This window comes from Sminthopsis crassicaudata, chromosome 2 (genome assembly GCF_048593235.1).
Source record: "Sminthopsis crassicaudata isolate SCR6 chromosome 2, ASM4859323v1, whole genome shotgun sequence".
Taxonomy (NCBI): Eukaryota; Metazoa; Chordata; class Mammalia; order Dasyuromorphia; family Dasyuridae; genus Sminthopsis; species Sminthopsis crassicaudata.
The window spans coordinates 348,796,781-348,821,368 of NC_133618.1; the positions used below are offsets into that span (position 1 = coordinate 348,796,781).

At 37.8% G+C, this 24,588-nt stretch overlaps 1 protein-coding gene across 2 annotated transcripts in view; it reads right to left on the minus strand.

Annotated features, from left to right (window-relative positions):
* Positions 1-15,100: 15,100 nt before the first annotated feature.
* The window catches only part of FBXO33 (F-box protein 33), a 43,120-nt gene continuing 33,632 nt past the window's right edge, over positions 15,101-24,588 (minus strand). For both annotated transcript variants that reach the window (XM_074290732.1, XM_074290731.1), the window contains 2 exons: positions 19,255-19,940; positions 15,101-17,187 (listed from right to left, as the gene is read on the minus strand). In XM_074290732.1, coding sequence (XP_074146833.1) covers positions 16,916-17,187; positions 19,255-19,940 — 958 coding nt within the window. In that variant the 3' untranslated portion in view covers positions 15,101-16,915. The remainder of the gene's footprint in view (positions 17,188-19,254; positions 19,941-24,588) is intronic.

Sequence of the window (24,588 nt, forward strand, 5' to 3'; positions counted from 1 at the left end):
TTTGGAAATCAGGCCTCTATCAGAGAGGTTTCTGTTCTAACAATAAGTCAGGAAATCCTAAATCTTCTGGGTTTTGGAGTCTTCCTCAAGGGACTTCCCATACTCCTAACCTAAGAACAACAATCTGATAGAGAATAAAACCACTCCACAATCCATTGCTGACTGGCCTCAGGATAATCCCATGGACCAAACTCCTGAAACAATAGTGATAATTTGTTGGTCAGAAAGAATCAAATCTGGAGACTACTCCTTAGCCCTACTCTTGGGCCAGAGAATTAACACGCCAATGGTAGAATGCTGTATCCTCTATCCCTCAACACTCTGCTATTTCTCTTCGGGAACCTAGCCAGCTGTTTTCAGCATTAATAAACCTTTTCCCACATAACTTGGAGACTGGGTCTGCGAATTCTTTCATCATATCTGTGATACTGACCTAGGGAACACTAAATGTTGTTAAGATGTCTTATCCTTTGATGGACCCCCAGAATAATTACACTTTAACTATGCTCTGTTTACTATAAACATATAAGGGTATGATGGAGTCTCTCTGTACAAACTGTCTACATTTTGTAAAACCCCAACCTTGCCTTTGATTGTTGCCTGGAAACAGTACTCTGCTGATGTGCATTCCTGAGTTTCAGTTAAGCCAGAGAAGTTTCTGTTAAAGTTATCCACCAAATGTATAAGGTGGTCAAGGAAACACGGAGTAATCATGTATTGAGTATGTGCCAATAACAGGAAAGCACTCCCCTCAAATGGTGCTACTGTTAGGGCAACAAAGGGGCAACAGGGAAAGGGGATATAAACAGGGGACAGAGAAAGGGAGAGAGAGAGAGAGAGAGAGATGTGATACTAATAAAGAGATTGAAACTTTCCTCGGGTGTGGTGACTGACTATCCTGCCAAAGTAATCCAGAGACATCTGAATGGTTGTAGTGGCGACCAGGTAAGGAAAGATGCTGCCTAACTCAGGAAGAAACTTGAACAGGGACCCTTGAAAAAGGATAGAGAGCACTGGTGGGTTGAGGCCTGCTCCCCTGCTTATCCAGGGAAGGGCAGGATAGTCGCTTCTTAAAGGAGCGGAGTGGCTTGGAAGCTAGGGGTGTGAAATAGCACTCAGGATGGGGTGGGGGGGGGGCATTACTAGCTTCCCAGTCATCACACCCCACATGGAGGAAGTATATACAAGACAGATATACAAACTGGCAAAGCAGCAGGAATTGAGACCAGAATTAAAACAATGTAGAAGGTTTGTATAAAACATCCTTACCATCTCCCCGTGGCTAGAATTTACTGGGCTGGATCCAGAGAAGTGGGAGACGGTTGGAAATCTGATGACTTCTTATGAGGAAACCTTCCCAGGTCTGTTAGTAGACCAGGATTTCGTTTTCTATGGGGTTGTAAAAAGCAACTCCCAGGTTCACCCCTGACTCCATGTACTACCTTGTATCCAACCCTGACTCCCTTATACTCTCCCCACTCCTATTTTTCACGACCCTCAGCTCCCCCTCTACCACTCGTGCCCTTAGCTCTGCTGCTGAGTTAATGGAGGGGAACCCCAGACAGGGTTGAGACTTGGAGCCAGCCCCCAGCCACCAAGGGGCAAGGGCACCTCAGCATTACAAAAAACCTTGTGGCAGGTGCAGGATCAGGAGCCATGGAAAGAACCAGAGGGGTAGGAATCCAAACTAAATGAATTTCCACTAGATACCGACCCTTTGTAGGGCCAAGTTCATTATGCGTTGGTGCCTTTTAAAATGCTAAGAGAATTGAAATTGGCATGCTCCTCCTCTGGCCCAATCTCTCCTTTTGTATTGCCAATGCTAGACCATCTGACAAAAAGACCAACTTCATACCTAACAATTGGCGCTCCCTCTCCAATGCATGTTTGTTCCCCAGACAGAGTGTGGAATCCCTGTTTAAAGAGGAGGCCACAGCATAGGTCAAATATAATCCCCAACAAGATGACCAACTTGCATATAGAATAATAACCTATGACCCACTGTTATAATTGCCCAATGTGCTTCAAAAGCATGGGAGCAACTAGAGGCCTCCAGCCCCGGGCACACATGCCTTACCAGGCTGAAACAAGACAAGGCCAAGAGCATACAAGATTTTATTGCTTGGGTTCGCTAAGTGTGTAACCGAGCCCTCGGAGAAGGACAGATGATGTTATTTCTTAGATTGGTTAGAGAAGGTTTGAACAAACCTTGTGGTGCAGCAATAACCTCCTTGGGACTAGAGGCATCCCTACAAGAGATTTTGGAGAGATGCTCAAATATAGACCATGGGGCCACGGGAAGGGAGACTATGACCACAGCCATAGCACAAGGAGCAGTCAAAGGAATAGGGCAGCAACAACAAAGACAGGGAGGATGCTTCTCTTGTAATAAAGAGGGCCATTTTCAAAAGCAGTGTCCCAACCCTAAGGGGAAGGGATTCTTTAAATATGGAAAACTAGGCCACTTAGCAAAGCAATGCCAAAACAGGAACCAGGGAAACAGGATGGGGGGCCTCTTGTAGGCCCCTCAACAACCATCTGTTTCCCACCAAAGATCACAGGCCTTCCCCAGGCTCCACAAACAGATTTCCTCTGAGAATACCAACGGCTCAGGATGCAGGATGGTGGCCAATTAAGTACAGCCACAGGCATCCACATAGAACTATGGACCACAACACCTTTAGAAATAGAACCCAAAGATTTCCCTAGGCTAGTGATTGGGCTCCCCGATTACACTCCCTGCATAGTGCATGCTTCTCTCCCTCCCCCCCGGCTGCTGGCAGATAATAGTTACCAACCCCTATGCCCACCCAATACTACTTGACTCAGGTCAACAAATAGCCAAAGCACTCCCACTAAATATTGATGAAATGGAAGTAAATTTATGCCAAATAATATCCTCCTATGAGAAATCCATGTGTACAAAATATGGGTTGAGGGATGCCCCATTTTGTATGTTAGATACAGGAGTGGATACATTCATGATCCAAGAGGATCCACCAATGGAAGACCACCAAGGAGGGAGTCACAATGACTGGGGTAGGAGGTACTAAATATGCCTCTGTATCTACCCAACCCCTAAAATGGGAAGTGAATGGGAGATCTGGAGTTTTTACCTCCTTAATAGTTACAGGTCTCTGAACCACCTTATGGGGCAGGGATCTTCTTAAGGCAATGGGAGCTACTCTCATAGCCAATCACCAGAATGGGTAGGGACCACTACACGTTGGTAGCCTCAATACCATCCTTTGAATGGATTCATGATTATCCTATCTGGGTGGACCAGTGGCCCCTTAGCTCAGAGAAATTGGCTGCCCTACAGGAAATTGTCCAAGATCAGCTGAAAGCAGGGCACATAGAGGATTCCTTTAGTGCCTTTAATTCCCCTGTGTTGTTATTAAGAAAAAGAGTGGGAAACTCCAGATGCTAATTGATTTGCAAGCCATTAATTTGGCCATGATCCCTATGGGGGGCTCTGCAGCCAGGACTTCCTAACCCAGCTGTCATACCAGAAAATATGCTTTTGGTAGTCATGATATCCAAGACTGTTTCTATTCTATTTCCCTTCACCCTGATGATAGTCATTGCTTAGCCTTCACTGTGCTTTTCACTAATTGTGATACCTGCAAAACGGTATCAGTGAAAGGTTCTTCTACAATGCATGGAGAATAGCCCCACCCTTTGTCAATGGTATGTTGACAAGATAATTTTGCCATGCAGCTCAGAATTTTCGGATTGCAGGTTAATCCATTACATGGATGACTTCCTCCTGGCCGCCCCTAACTCAGGCTTCCTTTCTCAACTACATACTGTTCTGGGTCATCATTTTGCAATGCAGCAGACCTCTGCCCTGCCCCCAAAAAGACCCAAATGTGGCTACTATTCCAATACCTTGAATAGCTTATGACTCACACACAGATATCACTCCAATTCCCCAAGTTACAGCTAGAGGGCTTAACTACCCTAAATTATTTCCCAAAATTGATAGGTATGTTGCAGTGGGCTAAAACTGTAGTCCCCATCCTCCCACTCCTCATGCAACAGCACTGACCTCCCCCAGACAATGGACAGTTGTAGCAAAAGAGGCCATGACTCAGATTCAAACCTAATTGCAATGCCTAGTTGCCTGAATAACAGAGGGGCATCTGGAGCTCACCATTATGACAGATAAACCCGTTTGCAGTAATACATCAAGATACCAAACCCATAGAATAGCTTCACCCCAGAAGCCACGGAAACTTATCACACAGATAATGGAGGTGCTGCCCCTGTTTATTCTAGAGTGTTCCCAGAGAGTGATCTGGCTAAGAGGAAGGGAAGCTCTTAAAACTTAAATTTAAAAAACAGACTACGGACCCACCTATGTTTCTAAAGCATTTGCCTCCTTTATGGAGGAGTCTGGCATCTGTCATGTCACTGGCCTCCCCTATAACCCCACAGGCTATAGTAGAGGCAGCCAACTGAACAATTAAAACCCTCATTTTTAAACAAAGAGGGGAAGTGCTGGAGCCCCCAGGAAAGAAACTCAAAGGTAAGCAGAGAGTTTCCCAAACAGAACTCAACATAGCATCTTATACACACAATTTTCTTCAATTTTCTCATAATACCACATCAGCCATGCGATTCTTTCATGACTTTAGCTGGCCCATTTCAGATCATGGATCACACATCCCACAAACAGAAATACAGGTAATATGGAAAACCCCAGAGGGTCAATGGCTGGGACCAGGGAGGGTAGTGGCATGGGAACTAGGATATGTTCTTGCTGTTCCAGATGACTAGGCCGAAGGGGAGCCGAGTTCCTGGGTGCCGACCTGATCCCTCCAGTTACTCAGAGAAGAAGAAAAGGTCCAGAAGGAGGAGAAAAAGGAAGTGGAGACCTTGAGCTAGTGCCTATTCTTCATTCATAGGCTCCTGGAAGTCCATTGAGAGACATCTCCGTGGAGCCCTCTTGGCAGCTAATGTGACCAATGAAATCCAACAGTTAGCCTGTCTCACCCTAGAGACTGAAAATACAGCAAAAAACTTTTCCTTCCCCCAAGAGGCATCCAGTGATCTAATTGATTGCATTGAACACCAATTCCATGGAATACTTCAATGGATGGTTTCTGGGATAATAGTCCTTGTTGTATTCCTGCTTCTTATAATTTGTGTACCTTGCTTCCTGCACCTACTATTATAACTTTCTGCACAAGCTTGTTACCTAGCTTGTTACCTTATGCTCCCCACTAAGGAAAGAACCAAATATTCTTAAACAAAAAGGGGGAATTGTTGGACCCCCAGAATAATTACACTTTAACTATGCTCTGTTTACTATAAACATATAAGGGTATGATGGATTGTCTCTCCACCCTTTATAAACCCCCAACCTTGCCTTTGATCATTGCCTGGAAACAGTACATACCAAGAGGGTCCAAGAGGCGTCCTGGGCATGTATTCTGCTGATATACATTCCCGAGTTGCAGTTAAGCCAGACAAGTTTCTGTTAAAGTTAACCACCAAATGTATTGGTGGTCAAGGAAACACAGAGCAGACATGCATTGAGTATGTGCCAATAATGGGAAAGCACTCCCCTCAAATGGTGGTACTGTTGTTAGAGCAACAAAGGGGCAACAGGGAAAGGGGATATAAGCAGGGGACAGAGAAAGGGAGAGAAAGGAGAGATGTGATGCTAATAAAGCGACTGACACTTTCTTCAGGTGTGGTGACTGACTATCCCTCTGAAGTAATCCAGAGACGTCTGGTCTGAAGGGTCGTAGTGGCAACCAGGTAAGGAAAGGTGTGCTGCCCAACTCAGATCCTGAGAATCCCTCAACATTTGTGGCCTGCACTGGGATTCCCGAAATTTTACATCTTTCTTGTTAAGGTAAGTGCCTTTTCTGCCCCTATTATATAGCTGGGACAACCCAAGCACCTAGGAAGGCTTGTGGGATTGTCAGGAGCTTCATGCTCAGCAGACTTCCTTGACTGGGGATGCCCAGACTTGGAAGTTCTTGCACTTCTATCACCTGTCACCTTCTCTGAAGAAGTCGGGGTACTAAAGAACCAGGAAATCTAAAGCTTGTGGCAAAGATGGGACAATCCACCTTTGTCTCTATCCCTAACAATTCTCCCTTAGGCTGTCTCTTAAAAAACAGACAAATTTGGCCTGAAAGATTTCAAAACTAAGAAACATTTTTTCTTATGTAATACTGCAATACTTCCTGGCATTGATATATCTTGGGAAACTAGGAAAAATGGCCCATTAATGGCTCAGTTAACTATCTAACAGCTTAACTTGTTTTGCCATAGACCAAGCAAGTGGACTGAAGTTTCCTATGTCCAAGCTTTTATGGCCTTGTCTCAAGATCCTAAGTTAAGACAACACTGCAGGATGCTGCTGCTAAAATTTACTGGAGGGAATTGAAAATAGAAAATGACCTCCTAGATGACACCCCCTCCTTTCTACTCCTCCAGAGACACAGGATTCTTCCTCTGCACCCCCATGCAGTCCTTATCAGGAGGCCCGTGAATCCCTTCCAGAACCACCCCTATATCAAAGTCAGGACCTTATGTCCAAAAATATTTCTTTATCTCAGTCCCTCTTATTTCCTGAACCAGATCCTGAGACTTCCCCACCCCCCATTCCTCAGTACCTCTCATACTCCTTTCTTTCTCCCTCCCTCAGTATCTTGATTCAGCCACCCCTTCTAGACTCTGCCCACTGAGAAAAGCAGCAGACTCTTGAGGTGGAATACTCAGAGTGCATGCAGGTGCTTTTTTCAATGTCAGACCTTTCCCAGATTAAGGAAAAACTTGGCTGTTACTCTGAGGACCTCATTAGTTATACTGACCTTTCCTGGGGAGATGTTAATATCATTATAGTCTCCTGTTATACCATAGAGGAGAAAGAGAATCTGGGATCTGGCCCAAAAGTTTGGGGATGACATGGCTGCATCCTGCTCTTCTGGTAGATATCCCCAGAGGCTGTTAGTATCCCTGTCTCAGACCCCGTGTAGAATTACCAGGAGGGAAGTAGGGAGGGAGAGAGAAGGGGTTACTTTTTAACCTGCCTCACTGAAGGCATATAGAAGAGAATTAAGAAGCAGATTAATTATGACAGACTTAAGGAAGTTACCCAAGGAGCTAAGGAGAATCCTGCCCTCTTTCAGGACCACCTTGTAGAGGCTCTAAGAAAATACACTAATCCAGACCCCACTTCTCCAAAGGGGATTCACTGTCTTCAGCATGCATTTTACTAACCAATCTGCCCAAGATATACAGAGGAAGTTGCAGAAGTTAGCCTTGGACCCTCAAACTTCACCACTCAACTGTGGAGTTTTTAATAATAGGGATTGAACTACAGCAGAGGAGGAAGACCACAGAGAGAAAAAGGGAAAGAAAGAGAGAAAGTGGATTCAGTTTCCTTAGGATGGCCCTCATGCCTCATAGCTGCTATAGCCCTTATAACTGAAGAAGCCTCAAAACTCATCCTAAGGCAGCCATTGGAGGTTTTAACCCCACACCAGGTTCAGAGCATTTTAGAAGCCAAAGGTCATCAGTGGCTTATTAATGGGAGGCTTGCTAGATATCACTATCTCCTACCCACCCACCTGAGTGTCACACTGAGTATCTCTGGGTATGTCACACTATTAGCCCAGCCATTCGGCTCCCTGACAACACAAATCAGGTGACATTATTCATAATTGTGAGAAAGCTTTATATTCTATCTAGTCGACCTGACTTGAGGGACATTTCTCGTGACAATGGTTTACAGATGGGTCTAGTTTTCTCAAAAATGGGGTAAGAAAGGCAGATTATTCTGTGGTAATCCTCAATAGCATCCTGGAAGTGAAGCCACTGCCTCCTGGAACTTCTGCCCAGAAATCTGAACGTATTGCCCTAACTAGAGCTTTGGAACTGGGGAAAGGAATGAGAGTGAACATCAATACAGATTCCAATATGCTTTTCATAATTTTCATGCTCATGAGGCCGTATGGAAAGAAAGGGGACTTTTATAATTGCCTCCATTTATAAAATATTTTCATTATATAATAAAAATAAATTAAAATTCTCCTATTAAACACACAGGGAAATTCTACAACTATTGCAAGCTGTCCATGAACCTAGAGGATTGTTGTCAAATTTTGTAAAGGTCACCAGAAGGGAGATTCACTTCAGGCCAAGGGGAATAGGTTTGCAGATTCAGCTGCTCATTTATCCCTAACTATAGCACCTTTAATTCCCCAGCTTCTGATTATACCCCTTCATACAGGTTGCTCACAGGAACAAACCATGGCAGAAGAAAGGGGATACATCCTTTCTCCTTCTGGCTGGTTTCAAACTCACTTAGGGAGTGGACCCATAACCTTTATGACTTCCTCAAAAAGATATGTAACAATCATTACATAACTTTGCCATAATTAAATCACAGGTTTAAGCCCTGTATATCTTATCATGCCTTATCCTATATAACTGGGCTTTCTTTTAATCTCAGAGGAAAGCCAGTGGAGATTTCTTTTTGGCCTATACCAAGTTACCCACTTGGAAAGAAATGCTCTTCAATCCCTTGTGAAATGTATTTTTAATTAGTCACAACTGAGAGAAACATTTAGACAGGGCTGTCCAGTTTGTGCCCAAGAAAATTCTGAAGGAGCTGTTATACCTCCCCCTCTCCTGAAGCCTGTTCAGAGAAGGAGGGGGGGAGCACATACTCAGGGGAAGAGTGACAAATAAGACTTTTACACATATGCCCCCTTGCAGAGGTTTCAAGTTGCTTTTGGTCAAATTGACACCTTTACTAATTTTCCTTTCAGGACTGAGAAAGCTCACAAGGTATTCAAAGTACTTGCCAAAAGAGATCATAACCTCTCTGTGGTCTGCCCAGCTCCTTGCAGTGACAATGGCCTGGCCTTCACTTCTAAACTAACTCAAAATGTGGCCAAGGCCAAGTACCACCTCCACTCTGCCTGGCATACTCAGGCTTCTGGGAAGGTGGAGAAAATGAATCACACCCTCAAGTGAGTGCTTACTAAATTGTGCTCAGAGCTTAGAGAAGATTGGGTGAAGAATTTCATTAAGGCTTCTTAGAATTCGCATTGCATCTCGGGAGACCATTAAGCTGAGCCCCTTTGAATTTCCATTTGGGAGGCCCTTCTTAACCACTGACATTCTTGTAGATGCAGAACAGCATCTGGTCACTCAGTTTGCCACATTGCTTGGTCCAGAAGGGCCCTTTCTCAATACACAAACAAGCATGTCTAATCCTACAGATGCTTGTGTACTCAGACTGCCTTCCCTGTAAATCCAGGGAACATGGTATACTTGAAATCTTAGAAGCCTCAAGATGCTGACCCTCTGGGTATAAAGTGGAAAGGACCATATATAAGGTCATTCTGACAACTCCAATGTCAGTCAAACTGGAAGGGTTCCCCAGCTGGACTCATATTTCTAGGATTAAAATGCTGCTTCTGTTACTTCTCCCTCAGATATTTCTGAATATTCCTGTGAACCCATAAAGGACCTGAAGCTACTCTTCTGCAGGACACCTGAAAACACTGAAGAAAGAAGAGTGAAATTGTCTGTGTCCTCTCTCTCTAGTCTTGTTTCTTGCTATTTTCTATTCTGAGAATGAGAGCTTTGCTCATAGGATTTTCTTTCCAGCTCTCTTGGTGTCATTCTTTGGGCTTCTACCAGTAGAGAGATAACCTAGTCAGACTAGGGAACTCCGTGGGCAATGGGGGAATTCAGGATTGTTAGATGGCCATCAGCCCTCAAAAAAGAGGGCTAAATGCTCTGTCAGTCCTACTGGACTTTGCTTTGATGCAGCTTGTCCCACCCCTTTTTTTCCTTAAACCTACCTAATAAGCCCTTAAGACAAAAGGTAGCTTAGGGGTGACTGTTTACCAGCCTAGATTAGTTATCTAGTCTTAATCACTGAATGGGTGCTGACTCAGTCAAACTGAAACCTGTTAAAAGACCTTGGTTTAAGAAGGTCTACCTTTACCTTGCCATAGGATGCAGACAGTTCCAGAAGAGAAAGTGAAGCTGGTGACCTTGCCCAGTCCTCCCTTCCCTACAATCCAATTCACTTGCAAGTTATTGTCCTCTTCGAAAACAAAGGGCAAACAATAACAATGCACTGAAAGAACAAATAATTATTCTGGACTAGTTGCATTATGCCAAAACAAAAAGTCCTTTAAAAGTGATTATTTCATGCATTGCAACATATTTAACATGTATTGGACTGACTACCTGCCAGCTAGGGGAGGGGGGGAAAAGGGAAGGTGGGGAAAATTTGGAACAAAAGGTTTTACAAGGGTCAATGTTGGAAAAATCACCCATGCATATACTTTGTAAATAAATTTTAAAAAATTTTTAAATGATTGTTTCCCACAAAGTGGCTAGGCAGCTCAATGTGCCCTCCATGAAATTGCCCAATTCTTGCATATATTCCATGAGATATAGTTCCCTCTATTAGTTATCTGTGTAACATATTGAATCTCCCCTAGTAGAAAATAAGCCTGAATGTAGGGACTGTTTCATTTTTATCTTTGTATTCTTACCTTTACCCAGGTACTTAATAAATCTTAATTAACCAATATTTCTAAAGAGTTTTTTGAAGTAGCGAATACAGACTTACTGAAAGGCCCCAGCCTTTCCAGGTTGCATGTGTTAAACCCAGAGATTGGGCACCCACCCCACTTCCTTGACTGGATGACACAGTTAACTACCTTATGTTCCTGCCCCTCATTCTCCATTTTTTATTGGAAAATTTTGGAAACACCAAAGGCAATGGAGATTATATATCAAACCTGTACCTTTTAGTATCTGTTCTCCTCTTTCCCTTGTTATTACTATAAAGCTTGGTTACATGCTACTCCTGCATAAGTCTTCTCTTTATCCAAATTCATTATACTTTCCAAAGTGTTATTTTTCCCCTCACAATGCTCAATACAATTTGGTAAGGCATAAAAGAGGGAAATGATTATAGAGATTGTGTGTACCTGAAGTCAGACATGTGAATAAGTAACACATTCAAGACTATAACCCAAATGTATTGTTTTCTAAGGAATATGTATTTGTGTTTATTTATATCTATATCTATATATGGGGAGAAAGAGAGAGAAACAAGCATTAAGCACCATAGTGCCAGCCATTATATTAAGACCTTCACAAATATTATCTGATCCCATAATAAGTAGGGATATCCGAGGGAGGTAAGTAATCTTATGATGATCTCAAGATTCACAGAGAGGAAACAGGTAAACAGAAGGTGAGTGATTTGTCCAAGCTTACATAGCTACTCTCTGAGGCTATATTTGAACTCGGGTCTTTCTGACTTCCAAGCCCTACACTTTAGTCACTTGTCATCTAGCTGCCTATGCTTTTAATTATGTAAATTTAACATGTCATTTATCATATAGTATCAGTAGTTTACTGGGAAACCTTTTTTACATGGGAAGTATTAAATCACTGGCAGCTGTAGGGAAGATAAATTGGGGAAGGGAAGCCCAATTAGGAGGTCATTGCCAATAATCATGGGAATAGAGAAGTGGACTAGAAGACTGAGCATATCTAGTATTAACAGGAAATTCCACAGTGTCATGGCCTCCTCTGGCAATATAGTGAAGCCTATAAACTTCTTGAATTTTTATTTTTTAGAGGAACAATTAGGAAGTTGAATTTCAAAAAAATGAATGTTTAACTTTCAGTGTAATTGGGAAATATTTAGTTTAATATTTTAATATAATAATTTAATATTAAAGTTTTTTATTCCTAAGTTAAAATACAAAATAAATTAATATTGAAATAATTATCAAAAAAAAAAAAAAAAAACAGATTATAAACCCCAGATTAGAGAATCATTGGCAGAGAGCCTCAGAATAAAATCTGAATGCTTTCTTACTGAATGTCAACTTTAGAACATGTTTTTTGTGACATCTACTTTGGCTTCTCAGAGGATGTGAATATAGTGGCTATCAGCAATGCATCTCCTTTATTTGGGAGCCCAAAAGCCCAAGGCCCTTTTTCTAGTTTTTGGTAAGAAACTACAAGTCCACTATTTTATACTCCTAATTTCCATGAAGTTGAGCAGAAGAGATGGAAAGAGAACTTCCAAGGGAGCAGGCAGAAAGGGGCCACTGCCCACTTTGGCTGCTGAGCTGAGATTTCACTGGTAGAGAATCCCAGGAAGAAGAAAATAAAACATTTGGTAGAAAGACTACAGAGACTGGAACAGTTGAGCCTAAATTGGATAGTGAGCACAGAGGCAGAGAGTGGGAAAAACTGGTAACTGAAATTTTAGCAGCTAGAGTATCTCAGCCATTTCTCCAATTTTTTACAGAGTTTGGCAGAAAAGTTCCCAAATAGCAATTATTGCTAAACTGGGAAGAAATCCCAAACATGTCTTAATTGCACCTGCAGGTCCTGGAAGGATTGTTATCACTCTCCTGGTTCCATCTCACTAGCTGATGAGGTTTCACTTATAGAAGGCAACTCAGTCCATGTTTTTGCCCTCTGACCAATCTGGCCACAATAAGGCCTTGCTTGGTCTGACTTCCATCCTAGGGTCCCCTTTGTTCTTCAAGATCTGTTTTTAGTTCAGATTATGGGGCTAAGTGGTAGCAGCAGAAAAAAGCAAGTAGCCAGACATCTGCTCCACTAGCAATTTTCCAACTCTCTGCTGCTAGACATATGGGTGGAGGGTAAGGATGGGAAATGGAATGGAACATTGGATTTTATCTGTCAAAGAAAACTGGAAAAAAGGCAAAGGGAAAAGATCAAATAGCAGATCTACACACACAAAAAATACCATCCATTCCTTGATGTCTATAGCTCCTTATCTCACTCCTCTCATTACTCCAAGCAAGTAAATCCTTATTTGTGAGTCTTTGGCTATCTCCTAGATGTTGAGGTAAGGTGTTATTTTAATGCTGAGAACTTGAGATATAATGTAGCTGCCATTATTTATGAAACAAATGGAAATAGTTGATATGTTAGAGCCCATTTATTATATCTTTCTCTTAAGAAACTGAATCAAGTGGAATATAACAAATGCACAATTCTTTAAATCCTTTACTTTAGTCAAGTCTTAGGCTTCTTTATCATCTTTAGTGACCAACCAGAACCAGCTGTAAACGCAGACTACTCATGATACTGTGTGATCCTGAGCAAGTCACTGAGGTTACTCTGTAGAGTAATCTCAGTTTCTACAACTGTAAAAAGGGAATGATAACAATACTCAAAGTTGTTGTAAAGAACACAAGTAAGATAATGTTTGTAAAAACCCCTTAGACCTGTGAATGGCATTTATTAAATGCTATAGAAATGCTCCTTCCCTTACTCCCCCCTTAATTATATAACCTTCTGTAATTGATTGATGCCAATCAGTATAAATAAGATTTATAAATCCATAACATAATAGTGATTCCTGCTAGCCAGTCTGGTCTTTTGTATTTCATCTATGAATTGGCTAGTTTTATTTTTTTCTAATTAACTAATTAACTCTAAATTTTAATCTTACTCAGAATTATGAACTCATAAAGCTATAATTGATGCAGCTAGGTGGCACAGTGAATAGATATGGGAGAAATCTAGTACAAAGGTATGGAAGTGAAAGATTCAGATAGGTGGTGCTAGGGTAGCTAACTCCTCCCAAGTTCAAACCTGACTTCAGATTACTTCCTAGCTGTGTGACCCTGGGCAAGTCACTTTCACCCTGTTTCCTTCATTTTCCTCATTGGTAAAATGAACTAGAGAAGGAAATGGCAAATCACTCTAGTATTTTTGCCAAGAAAACCCCAAATGGGGTCACAAAGTCAGACATGACTGAAAAATGAATGAAGAACAATTACATTCACCATAATTGTGGATCCAGGGGCAACATGGTTCATAATACCATTACTTCTATATATTACAGTTTTCTTCTTACAGAGAATAGGTAGATCATTAACATCCATAACTCCCACTTTCTTTTCATCTTGTTCTATAACCAACAATCTGATCAAAGTCTGCATATTTTTCATATTTGATGCTTTCATATTTGAGTCCTTTTGACTCAAAGTGAAGCTAAGAGCCAACAGTTTATGGGTAAAGAAGTACTGAACTAATGCAAACTAATTCATTAAGCGAATTAAATTTTGTATACGCTTTTAAATATAAAGCACATAAGCATTTCCCCATCTTCCTTAATCACAAAGGTATTTGGTAGAAGAGAATGAAAACATTTGCAGAGATTCTTGAGTATAAAGAATACAGTAAAAGAGCTGTAATTACAGAAGATTATTATTTTAACATCTGAAGAGATTTTAATTTCCCATTTTACTTTGAATTATTTGAAATTTAAGTATTTAATAAATTTATTCAAAAATAATGTTAAAATAATAAAAGAACTTATTGTGATCCATCCATGTGGATACTATTAAAGATTACACTGCAAAAGAGTTTAATCACAGCTAAATACCATGTAATGAAGGACATTTTTATCATTACAATTTCTTCCAAATGGTTAGTATTTGAGATCCATACATTTTACGCACACCTATCTATTCATGCCATTTTGTTAAAGATGTATACTTAAACATATATGTTAAAGATGTATTCTGAAAACACATAGTGACAGCTGTGAGAATGTTTGCCACAAAGCTCTGTCATCCCAACTACCAAGAATATAAAATGTCAAACTGAAGCAATAGAGGTATTTATAATCTATTTAATAGTGGGACACTAAATAAGAATACTATACATTTCTCTGAAGCACATTGGTTTTGAATCTAGCATATACTGTAGGTGTAAGAGTTTCTAAAAATCAAGATTATTGTAATCTACAATTTAAGTTTTACTATATCAATAAGGCATATCATACGCATAATACACTCGAGTTTGTGCTAAGCTTAATCTTTTTAACTAAAGTTAATTAAATCTCTGAATTTTTGCTAAAGTTTGATTCTTTTAAAAAAATTAATATACAAAAATAACCAGCCTAACAGAAAGACCATTTCTGATGAAATTTAGAATTTGAGCTTTGTAGCATCAGAATACAATGAGAGTTAACAGAAGATTATACAGAATTTAACACTAAAAAGTTCTCATGCTGATACAATAAAATGTTTTACAATGATCAATTTTTAATGCTTTATTCATTACTTAAAAGAATATACATTTAACATAAACCATACAACATCAGTCATCAGGTCAAACATTCAGCTGGTTTCCTTACAGTTTCTGTCAGGAGTTAATTTAAATTTGATCACATTTATCAGATAAAATCTCACCACATCTGGCATATACACATACTGTGCCAGTGGATTCACTCTACTGATGTACATATAAAATCCGCATGGTATGTGCTCACTGGAGACAAAACAGCGCACACCTGTCAAAAGGTCATTTTAATATGAGATGGTAAAACTATTTGCAAAACACATATAAATTTTCCATAAATAGAATCATATCTGGACATCTGTTGCATAAATTGTGTTTTCCAAAGCTAACAATAGAGCAGCCAGGTCTCAGCACTGCTGGGCACCCACGTTGGCTACTTACTTTATTATTGCAGACTGTCCTTTAACATTAAATGCACAACATTCGTACCACTTAAAACTTGGGTCAGGTGGAAGTCTCACAGAGACCACGTCTGTACCGCGGTTGCCCTGAAACAATTAAATCGGCTTTTAAAGCCTCTCAGATATAATAGGATTTTAAAACATACGTCATGGAATGTTCTTCATGAATCATAGCAGCTCATACCTTTGAATAGAACAAGCTTTAGTTTTTTCCTTTCTTTACATTCACTATTCACAGTGAAACAGGTGCATGTTTAAGAGTTCTGAGGTTGCTGACTGAGCCACAGCACAGCTGTGTACCACAGGTCGAAATTCGACCTTATATATTACAATCTAGCAGTATTTGGCTGGCCAAATTGGCCCACCCCTGCCAGCATGTGGGCACTTCTTCGTTTTTAATCTACTCTTTGGCAGCTGACACAGGCGCTGACAGAGAAAAATTCAGTGACTTGTGAGGGATTTCACGACCAATATTTGTTTGCAAGCATGTTTTTATATCTGTTGTGATTTTTCCTTTAAAGAGTTCTGACCATGGATTATATATTCCTTTTCTAACTACTATCTGAAATCTGGGCTAAAAGCTAACTTTTACCTTAAATAGCGTAATTGGATGAAGAGCAAAATTAAAGTACACCAAAAAGAGCAAATTAAAGCACATCAAGAGCAAATTAAAGCATACCAAAAAGAACAACAACAACAAAAAAAAAATACAATGATTTGAGTTTTCTTGTTTGTGCAAGTAACTTTTTTTTTTAAAGGATAAAGTGATGTTTAGCTTACAGTTTTATATTACAAAAATTAGAATGGCAATGGTTAATATCAACTATTACATGTGATGCAAATTAAAGCCTTTGCTTTTCTGTTAAAGGGAACTCATTTAGGATTAAATTCTTTTTCTCCCCTTTAAAATTTCAAAAAATCAATGACATGCTATTAGAATGCATGACTATAATGCATTGAATACAAACACACCCGACTATGGATATATCTATATACGTGTATTAAAAAAAAAAAAAAATTTGGCTTCAGAGCACAGAACTCTGACTCACAATAGAAAAAGAAAATGAAAATGCAGAGTCATTCAATGAAAAATAAAGTTAGCCAGCAACCTCAGACAACCATAGCTTGTATCTCTTTAAGGTTTTGTAGACAAATTCATTAACCGTGAAAGCCCTACAAATTGTCACTTTCAACTTCTAAACCAATACCCGACTACGTTCTTTGATCAAGAAGTAGAATATACATATATAATTCTATATAGCTAATACTGATTAAACACAGCACAAAGGGATTAATTCACACTACTGAAAAAACATAATAAGACCCTACTTGCATATGTAACCACAGGAATTGTAAATAAAAAAAAAAAGCTAGACGGCTTCGCTGAAGTTTTGCATTTCTCTATAAAAATGACGATTTGGTTCAGTGAAGACACTGAGAGATTCGATGTCCATAACAGCATGCCAAGGTCGGCCCAGGCCTAGCGATACCTGCTCAATAAGGTTATGCACGGGATCCACATCCTGATCAGCCAATTCACCTTGATCAAAATCAATGCTTTCCTCGGTGACTTCAAGCACTTTAAGGTCAGAGCCACGAAGACGAGCAATGGCAATGAGGTTGTGAGCCCATACTGTGTAACCTTAAAAAAACAAGAGACCAAGCATTGTGATTTCCTTCCTTTTTATTATACCTACTCAACAAGGTGGTTTTTCCCTCTTTGTTGCTCAATTCCTTTTGAAAACCTTTAAAATTATATGACACCTATAAGTTTGACCCCTATAACTTTTTGAGTATATTTAAAAGAAAGGCAAAAGAACCTGAAAAAATCATAAGAAATGATCTTAAATTAAAACAAACATGGTTTCCTTTAGATCTAATGGAAGAATCTGAAAATACCATAATACTGATGATAGTAAGTGCCCAAGAAACAATTAATAGAGAAAGACTTCATCTTCTTCTGGAAATTTCTTTAGGGGGAAAAAAAAAATACTAGACTAGGGAACAATAAACTATCATATGTGGCAAATCTTTTTCTTTTATTAGTGGCAGCAACTCCCATGGAAGTATAGGAAAGAGGGAATTCTTTCTCAAATTCTCAAAGAAGCTACAGAGGTTAAGAGCCTGAGTGGTATCTGGCATACTTACTTATTCTAGACTAGACAAACTATTAAGAAATGGGCTGGTTCTCAACTAGCTTAATTATTCTCTGAATCCAATGTTTTTTATAAGATCTATGAAATATGCTGAATGTTTTTAAAAGTTTTAAAATTTACTAGTAACTTAAAAAAAACCCTCAGAAATATGCTACTGATCACTTATTTCTTAAAATCTTGTTGAATTTTTAAGCCTCATCTCATAATTTTAGTCTACAGAAATGGTAACATTTTAAGGGATAAAATTTCTCAAATAGTAAAAAATGTCTTATGAAATGGATAATAATGAATTACTAAAATGCAAATATGTGTTATTAATTATACACAGCATTTATTCTTTCTGGGTATCCAAACTCTCAATTTGGCTACCATTTGGCATATTTCTACATACATTTTCTATGATTTGGAAAATTCTAAGACAGAAAAAATAGTATATGGTTACTGAAAGAGCAGCTAAAAGAAGTTCATGATGTTCACAGATTTTGTTTTTAGCCTTACATGATTATCCTATAACTATTAAAGATGAAACAAAAATGCTTCTGATCAAATTTTTAAACTGAGTGTATTTATGAGGATGTTCACATTAAGTTGGAAAAACAAGAAAAAACAGTCATCAGTTGGTCAGCACAATAATCATTTGTTCTAATACAATAAATGTGTTGTTTTTACTTACCTAAAGATAAGGCAGTGAAATTTATATACTTTCTCTCTTTTTTTATGCAGTTTGTCAGTTTTTAGGGGAATTTGTTTGCTGGTAAGACCATAATAAGTTTGTGGCTCATGGCTTAGTTCACTGATTCCCAGCCCTAATTTTCTAAGGCCTCAATCTCTACAACTTGAATTTTTTAACTTACTTTGATTTTAAGTAAATTGGTGGGAAACAACAGTAAAAGGTATGAAGACAACAAAAGTTAAGAAGGAACAATTTTACTGATAAAAAATGGTGGAAACACTGTGATTTTATAGCCCTCGAGGGAAAAAAAAAATCCACAAATTTCACAAAAATTGTGTACAAATTTGCTGATATAGTATATAGATGTATACTAGCAACTAACCCCAAAGCAACATACAAATTATACCAGAGCTAGTCTTCATAAAAAGTTAGAGATAGTTTTTTTTATTACAAAAAATAGAAGCTCTACATGAAAACTTATCAATAAACTAAAACAAGCTATTTGTTTAAAATTTTTCCTATACTCTTTGACATAGTGAAAGCATTTTTAATTTGAATCTAAAATACCCTTATTTTAAAAGGGCTGCAATTCTGAATATCATCTTGTCATGAGACTTGACCAAACAGAAAATTATATATAGGCAAGGCTGGTAAAAAAAAAAAAAAAAAAAAAAAAAAAAAAAAAGCTGACAGGAGTATGAAACTATTCAAATAAGCAGAAATTCCCTTGTTTAGAGATCCTTAAAATATTATTCCACATTTGACAATGTAAAAATCAACAACAATAATTATTTATTGGTATGACATTTTTCAAATATAATAAAAATGGATCTTTTTATTACATAGACAAAGACAATCATTGCTACAAAGGAATACCTACCATGAACTGCCAAAAGGGAGAGCCTTGTGCACCTCCATGCTAATAAAACCAAAGGATCTTCATTTCTGTTGTCACTAAGATCTGGAAAACCAGATGTATCAATCACATCATTCATTAATATAAAATGAGTGAGGAACTTGTCATACTGCCTGGATATCAGGTCAACAACAGCCCCTGAAACACAAGTGATGTAGCTATCAAAATGAATCCTCTCTAGTGGTATACTGGGTTTAAGAATCTTAAGCATGTCATCACTCTTGATATCAAAAGCCATTATATAAACCCGAAGGCTAGTGCTGTTTCGTGTTAGGGCCTTCCAATTTTCATCTTCTGGCATGTTGTCCAGAGACTTGTTCATCAGAGAAATATTATGTACTATGAGAGACAGTCGATGCAAAGGCACATGGTTGTTATCAGCCAAGACTCTTGCCATGTCAGCTGTAAAATCACAGAAATCCAAGGCGAGTGAGCGCAGATTCACAAAGCGCTCCAATTCAACTGCAGTGATAAGAGTGGTGTTACCAGTGATGTTGTTATCCAGTAAACTCAGATGTTCCATGGTGTTGGCAATAGGGTTTGAGAGAGATGACAGTGATGTGGGGGTTACTATTTCCAACATAAACCCACAAGACAGCCATTTCAGTTGCCTGCTGTTACCCAATATTTCTTCAAACAGCTGCTGAATTCTGTAAGCAAAACATAAACCACAATAATTCCATTAACACTTGACTCTAATCCTTTAAACACTGCCTTTCTAGAAAATAATTGCCAAACAATATGCAAGGTTGAGATCCATTTTTTCTTGTTTAGGAAATGGACATCTATTCAACATATAAGTGATGCACTACAATCCATTGTTAACCTCTATATGGAAGATTAATGATTAAGATGCAGTATACTTTATTTGGAGATGATTTGGAAATAGACATTTGGAAACTCACCCTGAGAAAGTAACATTTTATACCAGTATAGTAGAAAAGAGCAATTTTATTCATTCTACTGGTACAGGGGAGGGCAGCCTGAAAAATAAATAATAATTTTGATAGTATCATTTGTGTAAAGATTTACAAAATAGACAAAATTACCCAGTAAATTTAAGGAGTTTTTTACTTTTACTTTTTTTAAAACAACAACCAAAAAAAAAGTCTCTTCCCCTGCCTAGACTAGAAGTGGAGGGTGCTACTATGGACCCAGTCCCACTATTGATTATTGGCACAGGAGCTTTGACCTATCAAATCAGTTCACCCCCTCCTTAGGCAGTAACTTTGTTGTCCCCAGTTCCCAAATTGATGCTAAAACTCAGTGTGGATACTCAATTGGCATAGCCCACTGTAGCTCAGAAATCCTGAACTCAAGAGATCTGCCAGCCTCAATTTTCTCAACCGACATTATAATTGTGTTGCTATCATGCTTAGCTAGCCACATTTTTGCTGTTACAACTCTGTTGCTAGGAAGTTTCTATGTAAGATGGAGGGAAAAATTTTTTTACTTCTCTTATCCTATTGCACCATGTCCATAACATATCATGGGACCTTTTAATGTGAAATTTTATGTTTTATGAGTGCTTTAGTTTGGTTTGCAATATCTATTCTATTTGGACTTTCCTCCTTTTTTTTCCCCTATATGGTATGCAGAAATAACTTAGAAAAATCAAGCTTATTTTTCTTTTTGCTCTAGAACAGGATTTAAGTTCTATCTAGTTGAAATAGGCCAGGAAATTTTAATTATATTCTAAAAAATATAAATTTTGAGAAATTAAATTGAATAATTTATTTTAATAACACATCATCCTACTTTGTAAACATATATATATATATATATAAAGAGGAAAAAAAAAACTCCTTAGGGGAGATTTTTCCAAAAAACATTCTGGGCTAATAATACTTTCATGACAATTGAAAGATCTCTTATGTTTGAGGCCACTTTTTCTATCCATCTCCATTAGGGAATGAATAGGTATTCCATACAAGGGAATTTTCTCAGATAACTGATGATTACTTCAAATATCCAAATTTTTTATTTTTAGCTATTTGGGGTTGAAATTTTTCTAAAATGTATTACATACACCTTAGATCTATTCTACATCTAAAACCAACAGAATTATATAATGTTAGAGCTGGAAGGAACTTAAGAATTCATCTAGTTCAATTCTCTCATTTCATGTTTCATGTCTATGGTGATATTAAGTGTCAGAATTGACATTGAACTCTAGTTCTGACATCAAGTCTGCTGATTCATTCCATAGAGCATAAAGAACAATTTTTTGGTCTTTTTTTAGTGACTCAAGAGTCATTACTATAAACAATAATTGTTAGATTATATTGTAATTCAGTGATGTTCTCAGGATTTACAGAGTTACATATGGTTATTTGTCCCAATACTAGATGTCCCCAGGCTACAACAATTTTTGAATTCAACTGTCTGCTTTTTAAAGTTCTCTGGTATCATCTTTTTTGAAAGCCTGTCAATAGTCATTTTTTGTTATTGTCCATGTTTACCTCTAGTATTGTACCTACTCTAATTTTTTTTGCCTGTTTAAAAAAAAAAAAAATCAGGCAATGAAGCTTGCCCTGGCACATAGTAGGCACTTAATTGTTTTTCTCTATTAAGGTCAAATGTCTGTTGGATAAATCACAAAGAAAAAACTTGTTCTGAAAAGGCTCTGCTGTAGCAGAAAGAATGATAGAGTTAAAGAGGATCTGTGTGTCAACCAACTCTGCTACAGGCTACCTGAATGAATTAATTCTCTCTGGGTTTCAGTGTCCTCTCATCTGGAAAAATAGTAAGTTGGACTTTTATCATTACCATGGTCCCTTACAGTTCTAAATTTAATAATTGCATGAAATGAAATAAAATTCTATTAGTACATGAACTTTGTCACCTCTATTAATAGGGATATTTTATTTCAGACTTTTTTTTTTTTTTGTTCCCTTTCAGGTACTACTCATCAGCGTTCTGAAAAGTTGGCTGCTAAGCAAGTTACCATTAGATAAATGAGCTGTTATATTTTGTAAAAGGGAGTCAGCCTTTCTTTTCTAATAATATTATCTCTTTGCTTCCCTTAGAGTATAAAGTTTTTTGCTCTAGAAACTTGGAGATAAATTTTTTGCAGTTTCAATAAAAGCGGCCAGGAAGAAACAATCAAATGAAATAAATGAACACTGTTGCTAGGATAGTTAGAACCACTAGATTTTTGTGAGGCTAAGAAAAACCTGAAATAAAAAGATTAAACTAGGATTCCTATTCTTCTATCATTTTCTGCCTCTCTTACCAAAACCATGGAGGAATGGGGGTGATCATGCCAATGACATACAGTAGATATTTTACAAAAGGTGCATGTGTTCTCTGCCCTTAGATAAGCTATCACTATTCTATATAATGAAAAAATTAGGAAGTGATCTTTATATATAGATGTACAAGTGATGGATCACAGTTGTTCTTTGGTGGATGTAGAAAGGAAATGAAAAACTGAAACAGGTATATTCCTGAAAAACAAAATGGTTGTCTTTTTCAATGGATTTATGATAGGGATGAAAAGAAATCAGTGTTCAAAGAGAAAATTTTAAAGTCTTTAATTTAGTAAGCCAAAAAAAATTAACTCACTATAACAAGGTTAGTTCTTATCCTTAAATGGATTACTTTGCACATACAAAAAAAACAGTGGCTGTAACATAATGACTAAATTATCAAACAACTAGTATCAACATTTTCTATTCTACCTTAGCTCTGCTGGCAGTAGAAATGCGACAAACTTCAGCCTTTCAATGGCCAAGTTTTGAGACACATAGTTTGTATTTTTCACTGGCTAATACATAGTAAAACTGTGATACAAAGAAATAATTTTCCATAATCAATATGCTCCATTTTCTAAAGAGTAGTATGATGGGGAAGGGAAGACAGGAAAAAAAAAAAAAAAAAAGGTAACAAACTCAGATTTTTATATTTATAAATAACGTATGACCAATATAAATAGCTTTTTTCCCTTGCTTTTGCCAACATTGTTCTCTTAAGGATTTCATTGTTCAGAAATATATTTCCAACTTATTCTAAGAATTTCAGTTACAGATTCTATTACAGCAATGTTTAATTAACACTGTTTATGTATAAAATTATTTAGTTGTGCATGCAGAGTTTAATAAATCAAATGAGATTATCTGAACCATTTCTTTTGTAATTGTATATTATATGATAAGCTCCATGAGAAGAGGGAACCATGTCTCATATAATCTTTGTATCTTCCCCAGCACTTAACAGTGCCATGCATGAAATAAGAGTTTAACAAATATTTGTTCAAGTTGGAAAAGAAATACCACAGTGTAGAAAGAGTACTATTAGTCTTAAGAGTTAGAAGGCCTGACTTCAAATGTTACTTCTAGCATTTATTAGTTTGTGACCTGAGGCAATTAACATAAACTTTCAAATCCTTTTTTTTTTGCTCAGTATAACAGGAGTTAATGTGAATCACCTATTTCAGAAGGTGGTTATAAGTAAAGTGCTTAAACTATTTTAGAAATGTAAACTAATATTATTTACTACAAAAACTATCCTTTTAAATGTAACAATTCTAAGAATGGTGGAAAAGGAATTTATAAGTTTCCTTAATCATCGATTATTCTAATTAGTAACATGAGATCAAGCTAGATATTTTTTTTTTTTTGGCATAAGAATAAAACATTATATTTATCCCTATTAAATTTCACTTCATTCTATTCAGCTGATCATGCAAAACTATTGAGATCTTTTTGGAATCTTAAGTGATTCTATCATTCAGTCTTCAGATTTTTGCATTCTGCAAATGTGACAAGCATACCTTCTAAAACTTTATTCAAATCTTTGACAAAAATGCTAAGGAATTCAGGGACTAATTCCAGAGGTATGCCAATAGAGATCCCCCTCCAAGTTCATATCCATTGATTAATGACAACTCCATGAATTGGAACAATTGATCAGTTTTGAATCCACCTAAATATTCTTGCCTAAATAGGTTATTCACCATTCCTGATAAGTGAACTAAACTTTCCTGCATTTATGCCACTGTTCATATTTTCCAATATCAATATCTAGTTTAAATGCTTCCTTTCCTTGACTTGTTCAGACAGTCAGCAAGCATTTATTAAGCACCTACTATGTGCTAGGCACTATGCTGGCACATAACTGAATTTCTATCTATCCTTTAAGGTCCCATTCTAGGTATTCCCTAGATAATACCACTTTCATAAAAGTGGTATTAATGCTCTCATTCTGTAATGGCTTCCTGCTTATACAGCACAACATTTTCCTTACCTATGGTAATTATTTGCAGGTACAAACTAAATCAAATAGGTAAAGGACTAA